The sequence below is a fragment of the Tiliqua scincoides genome, chromosome 1 (assembly GCF_035046505.1).
Source record: "Tiliqua scincoides isolate rTilSci1 chromosome 1, rTilSci1.hap2, whole genome shotgun sequence".
NCBI classification, from domain to species: Eukaryota; Metazoa; Chordata; class Lepidosauria; order Squamata; family Scincidae; genus Tiliqua; species Tiliqua scincoides.
In genome coordinates, this window is record NC_089821.1 from 168504360 (window position 1) to 168523294 (window position 18935).

The 18935-nt window shown below is 47.5% G+C and overlaps 1 protein-coding gene across 1 annotated transcript in view; it reads right to left on the reverse strand.

The window, feature by feature from the left end:
* CSMD1 (CUB and Sushi multiple domains 1) overlaps positions 1-18935 on the reverse strand; it is a 947002-nt gene that overhangs the window by 401543 nt on the left and 526524 nt on the right. Inside the window, exon 7 of the mRNA XM_066622693.1 lies at positions 5371-5448. Coding sequence (XP_066478790.1) covers positions 5371-5448 — 78 coding nt within the window. The remainder of the gene's footprint in view (positions 1-5370; positions 5449-18935) is intronic.

An 18935-nucleotide genomic window follows, 5' to 3' on the forward strand; every position in this document is an offset into this window, starting at 1 on the left:
GTGCTGGAAAGTGGGTTAGGATTGTGTCCTTAGTGGAATCTAGGGAGGGTTTCTTCAGGAGGGGGCGAACCACCACCTACTTCAAGGTCAGCAGCAATAGCCCCTCCGTCATAGAAGAATTCACCACCCTCTCTGTCCACTCAACCAGTGCTCCCCAGGTGGATTTAATACTATCCTAGGCCTGTGCTTTGCAACTGCGCTTCTAGTAAGCATGCTGGAGCCTTCCCACTGGTGCTGGCAGCCACAGGGACATCCACTGGAGCAAGGAAGTCTGGCACAAGGGTGAGGCAGGAGAGGTCAGTGACAGGGTTGGGTAGAGTCAATGTCCCTTACCCCAAGAAGACCTCCAGCATCCAAAATTCCCCTGCAGGATGCCAGCCCATTCAAAGTGGGATGGGAATATTTTGTCCATTTCTAGAGTAATCAGACTTCTTTTAATTCCATGGAAGAAAGTAAAACTCAACACTTTGAAACAAGCCCGTGAGGGTGGTAGAAACAGTCAGTGGTTGGTCCAACCTCATTTTCATTCAGAAGCTTGTGAAGTCACACCCTTTTAGGATACTCCATGGGGGATAACCTATACCAAGTTTTCTTTTTGCAACCCCACCATGCTAAAAGGCATTTTTTGGGGGGAGGGGGCCTAATGTTTGTTCAAATGACACATAATCAGTTGTACATGGTGCGGCATGTGATGCATCACTGTAGATCTAGAAGCAGGGATGAGAGACTGAGAAACATGTGCAGTGTAATGGCTTTAATACTGCAAAGCCATCATAAATTTTTATAAATTCAATGTGAGAAACGCAGGATAACACATACAGGTTCAGTCAAAATTATATAGTAATGCTCACTCTGAGCTTTTATATTCTGGTGCATCAGGTTAGTAATAATTACTCTCAAAAGGTTAGTTAAAGTAAATAATGCTTTTCTCCACATGTCCCTCTAGCATCCAACACTGAAACAGCAGGCCTATCCTGTCCTAGAATTAGCTGTTTTGGCATCAACTGCTGTGCAACGCAGCATGTGCCATCAATTCATCTAAATGTGTTACAGCAGATCAATACTGAATCTGTAAAGCCATTTGTTCTTTGACTCTACATGGCAAAAACCATCGCCTTAAAAATAACTCAATTTTCTCCATCTCTAGGACTAAATGGAACATCAACACTATAAAAGTAACAGGCAGTATAAAGAGCAGAGCATTGGGGGGGGGAGTGTTTGCCTAGTTCCAAAATGATGACAAGTATGTGAACACTTGATTTTTGATATGCTGTATCTTTAAACACTATCAATTTTTTTTTTTTAAAAAAAGGGCCACGTGCTTATGGAAAGAGTGTCAGCCCTAACCAACTTTCCCATATCAAGGCAGCTGGAATGCAGCCCTGAGGTAAGAGAACAAACATCCCCTTACCTTGAGAAGCCTCCCTGACTGTCCCCTCCCATAGAATACAGTGCAAGCCCAGTTAGCATGGCTGCAGAGCCACTGGAAAGGATTGGGCTGTGTGTTTGTGAGTGTACCCATGCACAGAACACTGTATGCATGCAAAATGGAAGAAATAATAAAAAGATAAAAGAGGAGATAAAACATGCTTCCATTAAAGATGGCAACTCTAGAAAATGTTCTAGCATTAAAGACAACAATACAATAGTTAGGCATGAAATGAGACTCTCTCAAATTAGTACACTGATACAGATGCTCTTATCAGAAGCAGTGAGCTGCCAAAATTTCAACAACAGATGGTCACCGTGTCTTTATGTGGAATCATTTTTCTCTCTTCCATTAAACCGCTTCTTGAAATTCATCTTTTCCATTAAGGCCTTGCCTAACTTTTCCTCTTCCCTGTGTTCATGACTGATTGCATGAAGACTAATAGTGCAATCCCATGTATTTATACCCCAAAACAAATTATATTATGTTCAATGAGGCTTGCTCCCAGGAAACTGTGTACAGGATTGCAGCCTACAGGCCCAATCCTATCCAGCTTTCCAGTTGGATGCAGCTGCAATGTTGCTGCGACGTAAAGGAACAAACATTCCCTCACTTTGAGGAAGACTCTATGACTGACTTCCACCACCACCGGGTGCAGCACTTGCCCCGTTGGCACGGCTGCATCAACACAGGAAAGTTGGATAGGATTAGGCCCTAAGGGACAGCCCAAACCTAAGCTGTGCTGGCATAGCTGGACCACATGGCTTCTGCTGCATCCAGTGCAGCATGGGAGCAGACTGGAGGTCTCAAAAGGGTAAGGGAATATTTTTCCTGGAGTAACACCCCAGCCTGCTGTCTTTGGCTACTTGGATCTCTGCCAGTTGGCGGAAGTTAGAGCAGCCTGGTGTAATACTGGGAGGCCTGGGATGAGGATTAGTATATGGTGGAGGAGGCCTCCAGCAATCCTGCCCCTCTCTCAGGTCAGATCCACACCTGTTCTCCCTCATCCTGAAATACCCTCTTCCCATCTCCGAACCACCCTCCCATCATCCTTCCGCTGCCTGGTGCAAATCTTATTTCTGCTAGCAGCCAGCAGGCTGGATACAGTTTTGGCGGCACAGCTCAGTCTGCTCCCCCAGAACTGCTTAATTGCCAGGTATGCCGTATGGCACATTTGCCGTATGGCACATTTGCAACACCTTCTGCCAACTCAGGGAGCGCTGGACTGACAGACTGTGTTAGGACTGAGCTGTGAATTTAGTAATATTCTGTCCTGTGCATCTTCCATGCCATGTCAGCCTTTTGAATTTAAACCTACTGGCAAGTTCAATGGTACTCCTTGAAACAGGCAAAGTTATGTACAACATAAAAGGCCACTAGAATAGACTTGTGGATGGCTGACAGCAAGGCCACCTACAAAGCTATCCAGAATTTTTTTTAATTAAAATATGAGTTTTGATTTTAAAGAAGTCAAAGCATTCATTATCAAGTTGCAGCTGAAATATTAATGAATCTCAATTGTCTGAAAAAAGCCAGGTTCAGTATGGGAAAGTCAAAATGAAGGAAAAAGAAAAAACAACAACATTGGAACATTTGCAGTGAGAACAAGAAAAACAAGGTTCATCTTCAAAAGTTTAGCCGATAATGTTGAATTGATCATTTGTTTTTATGATATATAGTAATCAGAAAAAACAAGGTCATGCCTCATTATCCAGTGGGGTTCCATTCTGAAACCCCCAGTGGATTAAAAAAAAAGGGAGGATGCCAAATCAGTGGAAAAATAGCTTTAAAGACCCACTTCCAGGTTTCTTGCTCCTCCATTGTTGTCCCAGAATGCAATGGCATAGACCAGCCATTTTCAACCACTGTGCCGTGGCACACTGGTGTGCTGCGAATGGTCTGCAGGTGTGCTGCGGGACTTTGGGGGATTGAGCCCCCCACCAACAGCATAGTGTGCCTTGTCAATTGTCAAAAAACTGGTGGTGTGCCTTGAAAATTTTAGTACCGTGTCAGTGTGCTGTGAGATGAAAAAGGTTGAAAATCACTGGTATAGACACTATACAGCATTCAGCCACAAGATGGGGGGGGGGAATAATGGAATCTAGCAGAAGCCCAAAGGTTGGAAATTGGATTTTGGTGCTTTTTTCCTTGTTACAAGGCCTTTAAAGGTGGACCTCAGTATTATTGGTGAGTCAAATCAGTGGATACCAAATCAATGGATACCAAGGTCCCACCTACAATAACAGTTTTTGAAACCAATGACGGACAGGGTCATAATTATTTAATAATATACCATTTGTTCATTTGCTATAATTAAAAGTAGCACCTTGCTGTGTTCAGAGCATAACCAGGGATCACATGTCCTCTGGCATTGCACATTGAAGTGCAAACAGCATGGAGTCTCGGTCAGCATTATTTACAACATTTTGCACAAACGTTTCCCTAGAGCATCATATCTGAAAGCTACAAATTCAAAAAAGGTATATTGTACACAAATCCTAGTCCCCAAAAATACTCACATTGCAAAAACCTGATATTGTTAAATACAGTGAGCGTTATGTATTTTTAGAATCACACACAGCCTCAAAAATAGCCATGCTATAACTCCACAGATCTCACTTATTACACTGAAATATTTCTTAAAATGTACCAAGCCCAGACAAACACTTCTAGCTACTTCTTTTTTTGCTCCTTGGTGCTTTCAGACAAAGAACAAGAAATCAAGATCAAAGAAAGCAGGACATTGAAAGGCTGAGACAAAAGGACACTTCATAGTATAATAAAAGTTACAGGTTTGTTCTTGTTTTTTCCATGCTAATTACTGGCATAACATTACCATAAAAACTTGTGGGGATGACAATGATTATAGTGACATTTCTTTCCACATTACAATTGTGTCATTTACTACCCCATTGTGGGGTCTGCTTAGCCTGGCATTTGCAGGCATTTGGTATACTCGGGTCAAAAACAGAAAACCTTCCCAATCCTCTCTCCTCTCCAAAAACTGGCTGATTTCGCACTTTCATGAACAGCAATTGCAGATTTCCATTGTTTAGAACAAGTAACATCACTAGGGTCAAGTAACGTAAAGTAGGAGCATATATGAACGTATTTGTTTCCATAAAAAAAAAAAAAGAAAAACCCCTACACGGCCATGGCCACCACTCAACCCACATAAACGCCCAACCATTTCTTAAAAAAATATTTCACTGAAGATTGTTGGCTATATGGCCACTAAAACAGGATACTCAATGTGAGTAGAGCTTCTGGGGCAGAGAGGGAGTTAATTCACTCTGAAATAATTGCATCTCTACGCAGACTCATTTCCTCTGGAAGTCAAAAAAGGAAAACACTACTGGACAATGTGTTAGATGCCAGACTGTGGGTCAAATCCTATCCAATTTTCAAGTGCCAATGCAGCAGTGCCAAATGGGGTGTGCATTGCATCCTGTGGTGGGAAGGCAGTCACAGAGGAACCCTCAAGTTATAGGGACATTTGTTCCCTTATCTCAGGGCTGCATTGCAGCTGCACTGGTGCTGGAAAGTTGGATAGGATTGGGCCCTGTGTCATAAATAAGCCCTAAAAGCTGCAATGATCTCACCTGCACAAACTACAGATGATATACAGGTTTACTGGAAATATGTTCCACTGATTCTTCTTTTCCATTAGTTTGCCAAATAATTTAATAAAGATGTGCAGACCTCCCCTTGGGACATTTTGCCAGTCTTATTCAAAATATTTGGCTTTCTTTGAAGTCCTCTGGTTGCTTGACCCACAAAAGAATCTCCAGATGTGTCTTAAAAGATTCAGTTTGAGCAAAATTTGGCTCAGAGTTGACAACTTGTTGTTTGCCTTTGCAGTACAATAATCATACATTATTCACATAATCTTACCGGGATAATAGTTTTTATTTTTATTATTATTGAATTTTTTAACTTACAGACAGAATTCTTGTGGTTGCTGTCTTTGTTAGGCAGCATCTTGACGCCTCTCGATTTCAGCTCAATCGCCTTTTTCACTGTAACAAACAAAACAAAAAATGTTTTTCCTTGACAAAATGTATACATATATATTCAAGGCTGATGTATTCAAAATGTATATATTCAAGATTGATCCTAAATCAAATAAACATACAAGTCTGCAGCTTACTTTTCTGCAAGTAATGTTTCATTTCAAACACAATTTAAAATTAGGTTATAAACAAGAAGAAATATTCCCAAAGTTCCCTACTGCCCCATGGTTAGCTTGAAAAATATATACTTTCAATATATGCAACCGGTGAAACATTCTCAGGACCATTTATCTTAACATAATACTGTTAAAGCAAGTTTGAGGCTCCTACCGAAATCAGCAAGACCCAAAGTTCTTAACTATGCTGGCTTGAGCTCATCTTTAGTGGAAGTCCTGGCCACTGTGGCGCTGCCCCCTCCTGGAGGTGCCGCAACCCATGATGACTACCCTGGAGGCGTTACGAGGTTGCATGTAGCCTTTCCGGCCCTTAGAAGGTCTTCTAAGGCCTCCAGAGTTCTGCTGAAAACCAGAAGTGATGTTTAAAGGCTCTCCAGAGGCCTTAGAAGGCACAGCCTCTCCAGCCCTCAGAATGTCTTCAGGGGACAGGGGGCATGGGCAGCATGACTTGGAAAGTGGTGCCACCCCCCAGACATACTGCCTACTGCCCAGGGTCATTTCTACCCATGGACATTCCCCTAGGTACGCCACTGCTCATCTTGCTTCATTTTTCACACCTGGATGGTTATAAACATGAAAACTGATATATCATGATATATAATCTGGGACAGGGGTATCAAACATAAGGCCCAATGAAACTTTTTATCTGGCCCTCAAGCTCTCAGCTGCTGGGCAGTGCTGAGGTGGCACAGCTGAAAGAGCAGCCAACATGGTAATAGGGCTCTCCCGTAACTTGAAATATGATCAAGGTTCACATAGTTTCTCTTCTGTCATTTGCAGCTAAAGGCAGCTAGTGTGCCTGTATGGGCATGCTAGCAATGATTGCCAGGTTGATCCCCCTATCAGCCGGCAGCAGGGCTTTGCTGCCAGCTCATTGGCTGGCTGGCCTTGGGGGGCGGGACGACTGAGCGTGATCTAGCGCGCAGGCGCTAGACCCGGCTCAGCTCCGTTCCTGGAAGCAACCGAATAGGTCGCTTTTCCAGGAGCGGAGGAGAGGCTGCCCCGTGACGGGGCTTGGAGCGCGGCAATCCGCACTTGCAGGCTCCCATCTGCAGCAGCAGTGGGTAGCCTCTCCAAAGGGGTCGAGCTGCACGCTCTGCAGGACCGCTCCAGGCGCGAGGGGCATGCACCCCATGAGCGGTCGCTATAGGGGACGACCCACTGCGCACTCTGCATAGCGAGCATCGTCTAGGGGGCCCCGTTGCACGCTCTGACCGAGCGGCAACATCAAAGGGCTGCCCAGGGGACGACCCGCTGTGCGCTCTGCAGGCGAGCAGCAGTCAGGGTGGCCCATTGCGTGCTCTGACCGAGTGGCAACATCAAAGGGCCACCTACTGCGCGCTCTGCCTGCCGCGCCGCGGGGCGTAGGGCTCTAGGGCACCCCGATAGCAGGGGCTGCGGGTGCTTCCCTGCCTGGTGGGCGATTTTTTGGGCCTCATTTTGGCGGCCATTTGGGGGCGCCTCGTGGCTGGCCGCCATTTTGAAATTAAAAAAAAAAATTTGGCCGGTGGCCATTTTGAGGGCTTGAACTGCCCTAGGGTTTTTGCCTTACAGAGTTGGGCGACTTCCAGTCAGCGGGCTCCAGTCGCTTCGCGAGGGGCAGGAAACTGTGCTGCGGCAGCGGCGCTGCCACGACCGTCCTCTTTCCGGATTGTTCCCTTTCGTATCGTATACAGTAAAATTAGAACACAGGGGGTGGTGGGCCCCTACTGGGATATTTCTTCACAGGGGGGTGGACATGGGGAAGAAAGCCCAGAAGTCGGGTGGCAAGGCCGCCAAAAAGGCAGTTCCAGCTTGTCCTCTACCCTCCCCTCCCTCGTCATCAGATGAGGAATATCAAATGGCTGAGTTGTGGGCTGTAATGGGCCGCTATGACGCGCGAAAAAAAGAGAAGGCCTTTCGCAAGGCGGGGCAGGGTGATGGAGGCTCCAGCTCCAGGGCAGTCCCCGTACCTCGCAGATCAGGTAGGATGAGTAAAGGGGCCTCTCTCCCTCCCCGGCAGGTTCATGTTCTGGAGGATAAGCACGTTACTGTCGAGGAGGGCGAGGCGCAGGACGGCAACACCCTAGAAGTGGAGGAGGAGGTGGTCCGTCCTGTTAAAAGGCCTCGGCCACAGGCTTATAGTGGCTGCGGTGGGCAAGGTGAGCCGTGGGCGGGCTTTGCTCACAATGCAGAGTCTGTGTGGGAAGACAAGGAAGGCATTCCTTGGGCACCTAGCCAGGCTGCACCGGATCAGCCCTGGTCTCCTTGGGGGCCTCCTTCCTTTTGGCAGGGGCCCAATTACTCACAGTACCCCTGGGCCCTGGGTTGGACATATCCCTGTCCCAAATCTGGTCCCAGGGCCAGCAGGGCACCCCCCCAGTGTGGTCATTATCCTGCCACGGCCGACACAGAGTCGGACCAGCAGGATGTGGACTGGGGGGATGAGTCATTTGGATTGGTGGTGGAGAGGGAGAAACCTACGGTTTCGTATGGCATCATTGCCATCCCTCTGGGCTCTCATCTCGCCATGTCGGTCAAGGAGAAGATATGGTGGGGTGACTTTGTGGACATGTTCAGTCTCCTTCACATTGAACCTGAGCCTACCGCCAAATTGGGTGACCCTATGCGTGACAAGGAAACCGTCAGGCAGAGGAAGATAGACAAGAATTGGACCAATTGGCTGAATGGGTTCATTGTCTATGCTGGGGTCACTGTCCAGTTGCACCCCAAAAAGGCGGGGAAACTATTCAAATACCTGGACATTATTCATCGCGCTTTGCATGATCATGCTGGTGCGGCTTGGATGGCTTATGACCGTCAATTTCGCATCAGAGCTGCGCAGGACCCATCTTTGGACTGGACTATACCCCAGTGGGAACTCTGGGTGCAGTTAGTCCTGCCGGCTAGGGCAACGTTGGGGGATAGGGCGGATAGCGGGCATTTGATTGCTCGTTCCAGACCCGAGCAGCCTATGGCACCTGAGGGTGCGCAGTGGGTTCAAACCCCTCGTGCATGCTTTCAATTTAATGCCACGGGCAAATGCAACAGGCCGGGATGTTCGTTTTCCCATGGCTGCCCCATGTGTGGGGCTGGGCATCCAGTTGCAAAATGTCCACGCTCAGTGGACCACGGCAAGGTTTCCGCCCCTTCCGTGAGAAAAAGCCTGGTGGTGGAACCCTCAACTGGTGTTGGCAAAGGGCCCAACGCCAATTGAGATTCCCTCCTTGGTTTACTGGCTGCAATTTTATACGGATCATTCTGCAGCCAGATTGCTGTGTGAGGGTTTTCAGTTTGGTTTCAAGATCCAAGCCCCGCCTCCGGTTAGGCCCACGTCCGCTTGCAACCTCCGGTCAGTGACTGGCATGGAGGAGGTGGCGCGAGGAAAAATAGCCAAGGAGGTGGAAGCGGGTAGAGTAGTTGGACCGTTTGCGGTTCCTCCATTGAGGAATTTGCAGGTACCCCCCCCCGGGTGTGGTGCCTAAAAAAGCTCAGGGCCAATTTAGACTGATTCACCACCTGTCCTTTCCAGAGGGTTCCTCTGGAATTCTTTGGATTCTGGATACCAACCCACCTGTGTTCAGTCAGATACACTTCTTTAGACGAGGCAGTTGCCCGCCTCAAGAAGTGTGGCCCTGGGGCCTTGATGGCCAAGGCAGATATTCAGTCTGCCTTTAGATTGCTTCCAGTGCACCCCCAGGATTTCTGCCAGTCAATAGGGCATTGCCAAAGGGGTGTTCAATTTCCTGTTCGGTTTTTGAGGCGTTCAGTACATTTTTGGAATGGACTATGCGTTTCAGAACTGGGTTACAATCCACTGCCCACTACTTCTTATGGGACCATCTGGGTCTGGCGTCTGTGCTCAGCTCCTGGGTGACTTTACAGCACTGTGTGAGCAGCTGGGGGTCCCCCTGGCACACGAGAAGACAGAGGGCCCCCTTAGCAAGCTCACCTTTTTAGGTATCGAGTTGGACTCGGTTACACAGACCAGCCGCCTGCCAAGGGACAAATTAGATAATCTGATAGGGATGTTGACTACTAGCGCCCTAGGGTCCAGCAATTTAACATTGTGGGAACTACAAAGTCTGGTGGGGCATCTTAACTTTGCATGTAAGGTCATTGCCCCCGGCAGGGCCTTTGTGCGTCGTTTATGCGATGCTATGGTGGGACTTTGGCGCCCGTCGCACAGACTGCGGGTGTCACCTGGTATGAGGGAGGACCTGGAGCTGTGGCTGGAGTTTTTGAAAGATTTCAAAATCTTTTGGAGATCTTTACAGTTGATTGTGGCTGAGCTCCAGGTTCATTCTGATGCTGGTGTGCAGCCCCCTGGCCACAGGTGTGGGCGCAGGAGGGGATCACCAGGGACTTGACATTTTTGGAGCTCTTCCCGATTGTTGTGGCTGTCCACTTGTGGGCTGGGGAGTTTGCCAACTCTTCGGTTCACATTTGGTGCGATAATCTGGCCGTGGTCCACATAGTTAATATGCAGACCTCCAAATCCCCCCGGGTTATGAATCTGGTTAGAGTCTTTGTCAAACAGTGTCTTGTTATCACCACTGTTTTCTCAGCCAGACATGTGCCTAGGACTGAAAATAGCATAGCCGACGCTCTCTATCGATTTCAGGGGGAGCGCTTTCGGCTGCTAGCCCCGAGGCCAGGCTGGATCCGGATCCCATGCCCCCACGGCTGCTTTTGGTTAGGTCACGGTTTGCCTCCACTGACAGAGTCCTTCAGTGGGGGGACTGTGTGTCACGGTCTGGGAGTTTATCCCTCCGTAACGGACCAGTCCGAGCTGGTGTCTTTGTCCAGTATCTGTCATGGAACAGTACTGCTTAATGGCTCCTGCAGGAGTGGGCCCGCTATTCCGCCACGAGGATCGTTCCCCCCCTTTTCACTTTACCAGTTTCGGGCCATTTTTAAAAGAGCGCTGTCTCAATTAGGCCTGAGGCCTGAATTGTTTGGGCTGCATTCGTTTAGGATTGGGGCAGCATCCATTGCGGCCAGCATTGGTTTCTCCCCCCAGGGCATCAGGCGCATCGGTAGATGGCGCTCTGGTGCCTTTAAATACTACGTTCGTTAAGGTGCCGCTAGGGCTCCGTGTGCAACGCCAGTGGGTGTGTGCAGCGCCAGGTGGGCGCAATGTGTGCAATGCCAGGTTGGCACGATGTGTCAGAGCCACGTAGGCTCTGTTGGCAGCGCTTAGTGGGCGTGTGCCGCGCCAGTGTTGGCAAGATGTGTCAGAGCCGCGTAGGCTCTGTTGGCAGCACTCAGTGGGCATGTGCCGCGCCAGTGTCGGCGTGAGGGGTAGGTGGGGTGTCCTGTAAGTTTAGGTAAGGCGGACCAGGTCACTTACCGTGACTGGCCATGGGGGTGAGCATTAGAGCGGAGGAAGGATTCCTCCTTTCTCTTGGCCTGTCCAGTGAGCTTATCTCACGATGTGCTTCTTTTTCCCACAGGTCCGCGAAGGAGCTGCCCAGCCAGGGTCTTGATCTGCGAACACTCCATAGTTTTTTGGGCTCGGAAGCATGCCATGTCATCCAGTTTCAGTTCTCAGCTGGTGCTGGGTGATGTTGCGCACATTGACTGGTTGGCCAAGAGGGGTATGTGTTGGGGCCAATTTTTCCCGGCCTTTTTGGAGTACATTGCTGTCAACCCCCTGCCGCAGGTAATCGTGGTACACTTGGGCAAAAATGACCTGGGTCAGAGGACGTCCATGTCCTTGAGGCTCCAGGCCCGCAAGGATTTTAACTCGTTAGTCCGTCAGTTTCCCAGGATCACTATCCTGTGGTCTGACATGCTGCCTAGGCAAGTTTGGCAGTGGGCGAGTTGTGTTAAAAGAATTGAGGTAGCACGCAAAAGGGTCAACGCTTACCTGGGCAGGGTCATCACGGAGCTTGGTGGAGCGGCTATCCATCATCCCAGTATTGGTTTTGAGGAGCCTGCTCTTTACCGTGGCAATGGAGTTCACCTTTCCCCTATGGGTTATGGGCACTTTCTTTCAGAGTTGCAACAAGGCTTGAACCTCTCTTTGGGTGCAGGGAAGGCCAAGCGCTAGGCTGACCTCCCCTTGTGGCGGTAGAAGTGCGGGGTGGGTAGACAGAAGACCTTCTCAGCGTCCAATCTAAGCCAGCAAGGGCAGGGGTGAACCAGAACCGCTCTCTGGATGCTTGACCAGCTTGGGGAGGCAGGCTGGCTAGCCCCTGGTCTGAACTTTGGGGCCTTGCAGGGGTGACCTGAAGGCAGAGTAGTTTGGCTGGCTTACCCTCTTTGGGCGACAGTGAAAGGCGGGCTTAATAACAATTGAGCTACGCCTGGAGTTGGGTGGACGCCCTATGAGACTGGGGGATGTAGACGGCTAGGCCATTTCCCCCATTTAGAACCCCGCACTTAGTTTGGGTATTGTTTCCTATTTTGCCTTGTTGCGCTTGTTGTAAGTTAATAAAGTGGCCCATTTAATCCCATACCTGTTGTCGGCTGTATTTATTGGGGAATGCATGGTAATGAATCCCTAAGTGAGAAAAAGTGCTTATTTCTGGTTATGACCTGATTATTGACATCACTACCTGCTGAATGACATCACCTCCAGCACTCAGCAGGCATCATGAATGCTGTTTGGCCCGCTGTATGAAACAAGTTTGACGCCCCTGAGCTGGGTGGCCTACCCTGAGTGTCACTGCCAAAGATTGTGACAGCAGAGCTGGAGAAGGTGAGAACAGGTTGTCACTGCAGCTGCAGTGGGAGTTCCTGCCATTAGCCCAGTCCCTCCTCCTCTCCTTTACCACCAGTTTGTCTAAAGTGGATGGGTACAGGGGGATCCAGATAGCTTGAAAGGTGTGGTGGCAGCAGGGCAAATTTTGTGTATATTTGGGCTGCCTGACACTTGGGGGTCCTGACTTACAAGGGGGCAGGGCCCGTGAGAGGGGGTGAAGAGTGTAATTTGTACCTGGGCCCAGGGTCAAAAAGGGGATCCAGGAGCTAAACGCAGGGGCCCAGAAATTTCCTGGGATCTTATGTTTTCCTATCTTACTCAGACTTGTTGCACACATGGGATGCTAGGGACACTACCGTGGGCAAGCAACTGCAGCTACTGCCACAAACCATATGCGCTGGGCTGACAAATGCATACATAACACAGTGTCACTTCTGGAAGGAAACTGGCCTGCTGCAGTAGCTCTTTAGCTTGTAGATCTGCTTACCATGAAAGAGTGTATAGGAGCTCAGGGACACAGCTGCAGGAGTGCAGCTGCTGCAGAAGTAAGTGTTGGTACCCACAGGACCAAAAAGATTTTAGAGAATCTTAGAAGTGTGTTTGGGTTTCCATATTACTGGATCTAGTTGCCAATGTTGTGTGGGTGGGCATGCTTGGGCCTTTTCTAGCTGTCTTCACCCTTCCCTGCTGTTCATCCCTCCCTCCCTCTTTATGAAAGGCACTCAAAGGGCGCAATCCTAACCCCTTATGTCAGTTCTTGGCAGCACTGGCATAGCGGTGCCAATGGGACATGCGCTGCATCCTGCAGTTGGGTGTCACTCACAGAGGCCTCCTCAAAAGTAAGGGAATGTTTGTTCCCTTACCCCAGAGCTGCGTTGCCCTTATGTCAGTGCTGGAAAGCCCCGACAGAAGGGGTTAGGATTGCGCCCAAAGAAACTTTGCACCCCCTGATAAAATTTCTCTCCGAGGCCCTGCAGAGGGTGCTCCTGCATGCATACTGGTGAGACTGCAACAGAATTGGCAGGGTGGAGCAACATATCAGCTACTGTTTTGGGTGGCAGGTCTGCTTAGGCCACCCCCCCCCCAACTGCCACAGTAGCCTGACTGCCCTTTTTCTTACAAGTCAAAGTGACTTTGGTAGCAGAAAAGCAATGGAGAAAGGGATTTATAACCAATATCTTCCCTGATATTTTTTTCCTCCAAAATGCCTCAGTTACTTCTCTTCCCAGGTTACCAAATTCATGTTTGTGTTCAATATGCATTTGAACCACCAAGGTCAGGAATGTGGGAGCAGAAAACAGTGAGAAGAAAAGGGGGGGTCAGCATCCTTTCCCTGAACTGCTTCTCTATTCCACACTGACTCCCCAATCAGCCTACCATTGCTGATTGCTAGCCCATTCACTGTTAGCTGACAAGTCATAACTAACACTTGGAAGTAAGACAGTATCCTATCATGAAAATCAGACAAGCATATCAGAAAAAAAGAGATTTGTTAATTTAATTGGACATCATTTTCTAAATTTGTATTCGTTAACAACATTGCAGACCTTTTTTGCAGGTCACTTCCTGTCTGCTTACCATAACACTGCACTAGTACAGCTTTACTGACATGAATTAAAATAGCCATGGGAAATCAGATTTTATTTTTAGTTTTAAGTCACGCCGGCAGTTTCTATCAATGTGTTTGAAGTATCTCAGCTGGTATTAATGTTCTCATTACTGAATTTCATAGAAGACACAAAAGCATGATTGCTTTTATTTACATTGATCTATTGGGGGGCAGGCATCACACACCTTCAAGAAGTTTCCCTGCACCCCAAAACTCTGCCTGGTGTATTAATTTTTCAATTACATCTGTTCATCGCCTATGTGGACTAATCACCAGTATAGAGAACTCTTGTAGTGCCTGAAGGTGATGATTTGCTTCAGTTTTGTGCTGGGAAGCACCATATGGTGAAATAAATCACCCCCATTTTACCCCATGCCATGCCCCCCAGGAATACTATCATTTGCACATGATTATCTGTGTGGCTCCTCTATGAAAATGCTTCTCAAATAAACAGAACATTGCTACCAGACTGAAACAAATCAGAACTATTGCCACAAACAAATTAGAAAAGTCACTGAAGAAAAACATGAGGAAACTTATTACTGTTTTGATATTAGGCAAATGTAGCATCTGAAGGCCATTTCAAGAAAATGTGGAAATATAATTCTTCAGAGAGACACAGGAGACATATTAGTACAGCATTATGTTAGCCTTAGTTGTTTGAAGGAAGGAAGGAAGGAAGGAAGGAAGGAAGGAAGGAAGGAAGAAAGAAAGAAAGAAAGAAAGAAAGAAAGAAAGAAAGAAAGAAAGAAAGAAAGAAAGAAAGAAAGAAAGAAAGAAAGAAAGAAAGAAAGAAAGAAAGAAAGAGATTTAATTGAAACATGCATAGTTTCCAGGAACATTCATAAAGTTATTCTGCCAGATGAAAGTCATTTTCATGAGACAGACTGCAAGAGTGACATTCCTGAATGCATATGATGTGGCTGCAAGACCTGTCTCTTTTCTTCTGTGTGCTCTCTCAATCATAGTAAGTCCAATCACTTTTCAGAAGAAAGGATTCTGGGAGGTTAGACAGAGGCCTGCTTCCCACCAATCTCCATTGTCCCTGCTGGACCCACCACTCCACTAGCTTGGGGAATTCTATGGTAGGTCAACACTTACAGCCTCTACATATTTGTCAAGTTACTTGGAAGATGCACTGCACAGCTGTCTTGGTCTGTCTTACACTGCTGTGAACATGACAGCAAAAGTGCTACAGTGCCCAGTGTAGTAACACGGCCATTAAAGTGTTTAGAAGAGGGGTGGCCAACCTGCAGCATACTATGTGCCACTTTTTATGTTCATAATCTTGAATGTGAAACTCCACTTTATTTCTGCCCTCTTCAAACCTGGGTAGTTTCACTGACTCACATGATCTGCTGAGCCTCCGCTCAGCTATCTTCACCCCATCCTGGACCCTGTCGCTACCTCTCTGGGCTTTGCCTCAGAAGAAGCTCTGTGCAGGTGAGGCTGTGGATCCCTGCGTCGTCTGGTGCAGCCCTGACAGGCCACTTTGCGTGTGCCACTTAGGAAGTGTCAGCGTACCATAGATTGGTCACCCCTGCTTTAGAACCATTTATTATGGGATAGAACTAGACTCTACCATCTAACTTTTCTTTCTTGTTCCTTTAAATTTTCAGTTTAGTTGTGCACTTCGTTACAAATGGGCAAGTTCAGTGGCAGCAGCATCCGCTGAATCTAAGCCCCCTTGATCCCCCAAGCTGGACTCACACAAACTTGCACCAGTGATTTCACTATTGCAAAATACGCCTGGCTGAACCTCTAAGGCTTGCCTCTGGGTAAGGGAACATTTTTTCCCTTAAACAGTGGAGACTCTATGACTGTGCCTCTCTGGATGTAGTGCAAGCTGTTTTGGCAAGGTTGCATAGGGGGTGGGGGGCAGGACAGAGCCCTAGTAAAAGTATCTTACTCCAATTCTTATCTTATGGAAAAAAACTTTATTTTAATGCTTCTCTTTGAATCTATGTCAGGGATAAATCTAGAAACAGCTAACAGTATGATGTTATTTGTAGCTGGTGAATGTTTTCTTCCTCTTCAGAACTGGTTGCTTGCTGGGACTGCTGGGTAAACAACTGGAGCACAATGTAGTTGGGGACCTGTTATTTCCATTACTTTCTGCTGTCTATTTGACCTGCCCTGTGCCTGATTTGTTTCCAGTTTCAATTTCAAGTACTTGCTACAACCTTTAAAGCCCTATGTTTGAGGTATCTAACAGCGCAATCCTATGCACGTCAATTCCAAAGTAAGTCGTATTGTGTTTAATGTGGCTCATTCTCAGGATAGTGTATACAGAATTGCAGTCTAGGGGACTATTTACTCCCATAGGACTCTAGCCCAGCCATAAGAACATAAGAACAGCCCCACTGGATCAGGCCATAGGCCCATCTAGTCCAGCTTCCTGTATCTCACAGCGGCCCCACCAAATGCCCCAAGGAGCACACCAGATAACAAGAGACCTGCATCCTGGTGCCCTCCCTTGCATCTGGCATTCTGACATAGCCCATTTCTAAAATCAGGAGGTTGTGCATACGCATCATGGCTTGTAACCCATAATGGATTTTTCCTTCAGAAACTTGTCCAATCCCCTTTTAAAGGCATCCAGGCAAGACGCCATCACCACAACCTGTGGCAAGGAGTTCCACAGACCAACCACATGCTGAGTAAAGAAATATTTTCTTCTGTCTATCCTAACTCTCCCAACATTCAATTTTAGTGGATGTCCCCTGGTTCTGGTGTTGTGTGAGAGTGTAAAGAGCATCTCTCTATCCACTTTATCCTTCCCATGCATAATTTTGTATGTCTCAATCATGTCCCCCCTCAGGCATCTCTTTTCTAGGCTGAAGAGGCCCAAACGTCGTAGCCTTTCCTCATAGGGAAGGTGCCCCAGCACAGTAATCATCTTAGTCGCTCTCTTTTGCACCTTTTCCATTTCCACTATGTCCTTTTTGAGATGCGGCGACCAGAACTGGACACAATGCTCCAGGTGTGGCCTTACCATCGATTTGTACAACGGCATTATAATATTAGCCGTTTTGTTCTCAACACATTTTCTAATGATCCCAAGCATAGAATTGGCCTTCTTTACTGCCGCCGCACATTGGGTCGACACTTTCATCGACCTGTCCACCACCACCCCAAGATCTCTCTCCTGATCTGTCACAGACAGCTCAGAACCCATCAGCCTATATGTGAAGTTTTTGATTTTTTGCCCCAATGTGCATGACTTTACACTTACTGACATTGAAGCGCATCTGCCATTTTGCTGCCCATTCTGCCAGTTTGGAGAGATCCTTCTGGAGCTCCTCACAATCACTTCTGGTCTTCACCACTTGGAAAAGTTTAGTGTCGTCTGCAAACTTTGACACCTCACTGCTCACCCTTGTCTCCAGGTCATTTATGAAGAGGTTGAAAAGCACCAGTCCCAGGACAGATCCTTGGGGCACACCACTTTTCACCTCTCTCCATTGTGAAAATTGCCCATTGACACCCACTCTCTGTTTCCTGGTCTTTAACCAGTTCTCAATCCACGAGAGGACCTGCCCTCTAATTCCCTGACTGTGAAGTTTTTTTTCAGTAGCCTTTGGTGAGGGACCGTGTCAAACGCCTTCTGAAAGTCCAGATATATAATGTCCACGGGTTCTCCCGCATCCACATGCCTGTTGACCTTTTCAAAGAATTCTATAATGTTAGTGAGGCAAGACTTACCCTTACAAAGTCATGCTGATTCTCCCTCAGCAAGGCCTGTTCGTCTGTGTGTTTTGAGATTCTATCTTTGATGAGGCATTCCACCATCTTACCCGGTATATATGTTAGGCTGACCAGCCTATAGTTTCCCAGGTCCCCCCTCCTTCCCTTTTTAAAAATCCGTGTGACATTTGCTATCCTCCAATCTTCTGGCACCGTGGCTGTTTTGAGGGACAAGTTGCATATTTTAGTCAAGAGATCAGCAACTTCATTCTTCAATTCCTTAATAACTCGTGGGTGGATGCCATCAGGGCCTGGTGATGTATTGATCTTTAATTTATCCATGAGGTCTGAAACATCTTCTCTTTTAACTTCTATCTGACTTAATTCCTTTTCAACCACTGTGCCATGGCACACTGGTGTGTCACAAGTGGTCCACAGGTGTGCCACAGGAATTTGAGGGAAGGTCATTTATTAGTAGGTCCAATAGGGGATATGAGCCCCCAATGGCAGCATGGTGTGCCTTGACAATTGTCAAAAACCTGATGGTGTGCCTTGACAATTTTATTGCCTTGTTAGTGTACCGTGAGATGAAAAAGGTTGAAAATCACTGCTTTAGCCACTCATTAAAACTGTTCAGTTAGGTTCTGCATCCCACCTCTGTCTCAAATTGAGACCAAAAAAGAGCCTTTTTTGAAGGCAGTGTATTTAGGCTGTAGAACTTGGTGGAGATAAGGCGTGCCCTTTTCACCTTTTAGAAACAATGAACAGCTGACATATTCCAACAGGCTTTTAATATGACATCACGCCTGATTGGACTGCTATTGGAGGGAGCTAGGGTTGGCCATCTGTGAAGCCAGCGGATGTGGGCTGCATCTGTGGTACACTGCAAGAGGTTCTGAGGGGATGGTAGATATGGGTTGCCTTTCACTCTGAGTTTGTCCCCATCACTGCTGCCTCTGTCCAACCTGAGACCAATGAAAGCTGCTATGATAGGTTTCCCGCTCACTACAACAGGAAGCAAATATTACTTTTTCTTTCCATGCTCCTTGCACGCTGTCCTCAAACCCAGAAGTGCAGGGCTTCTGATTTTATTTACAGGGACCGCACAAATGAAGGAGCTGTAAGAAATTCCAGAAGTTTGTCATACCTCCAGGTTTAACAACAGCATGCAAGGAGCTTGTTAAGGATTTGGGGAAGGGGTATAGTGCAGAGGGCAGCAGACCTGAGTCATCATCAGGTGGCCTTCCAGGTTGCACTACTCTCGGAGGGAGCCCAGGGCTAAATCTTTCCCTCTGAAGACAGCAAGAAGCACGCAACTCCTTTCTGTTGGCAA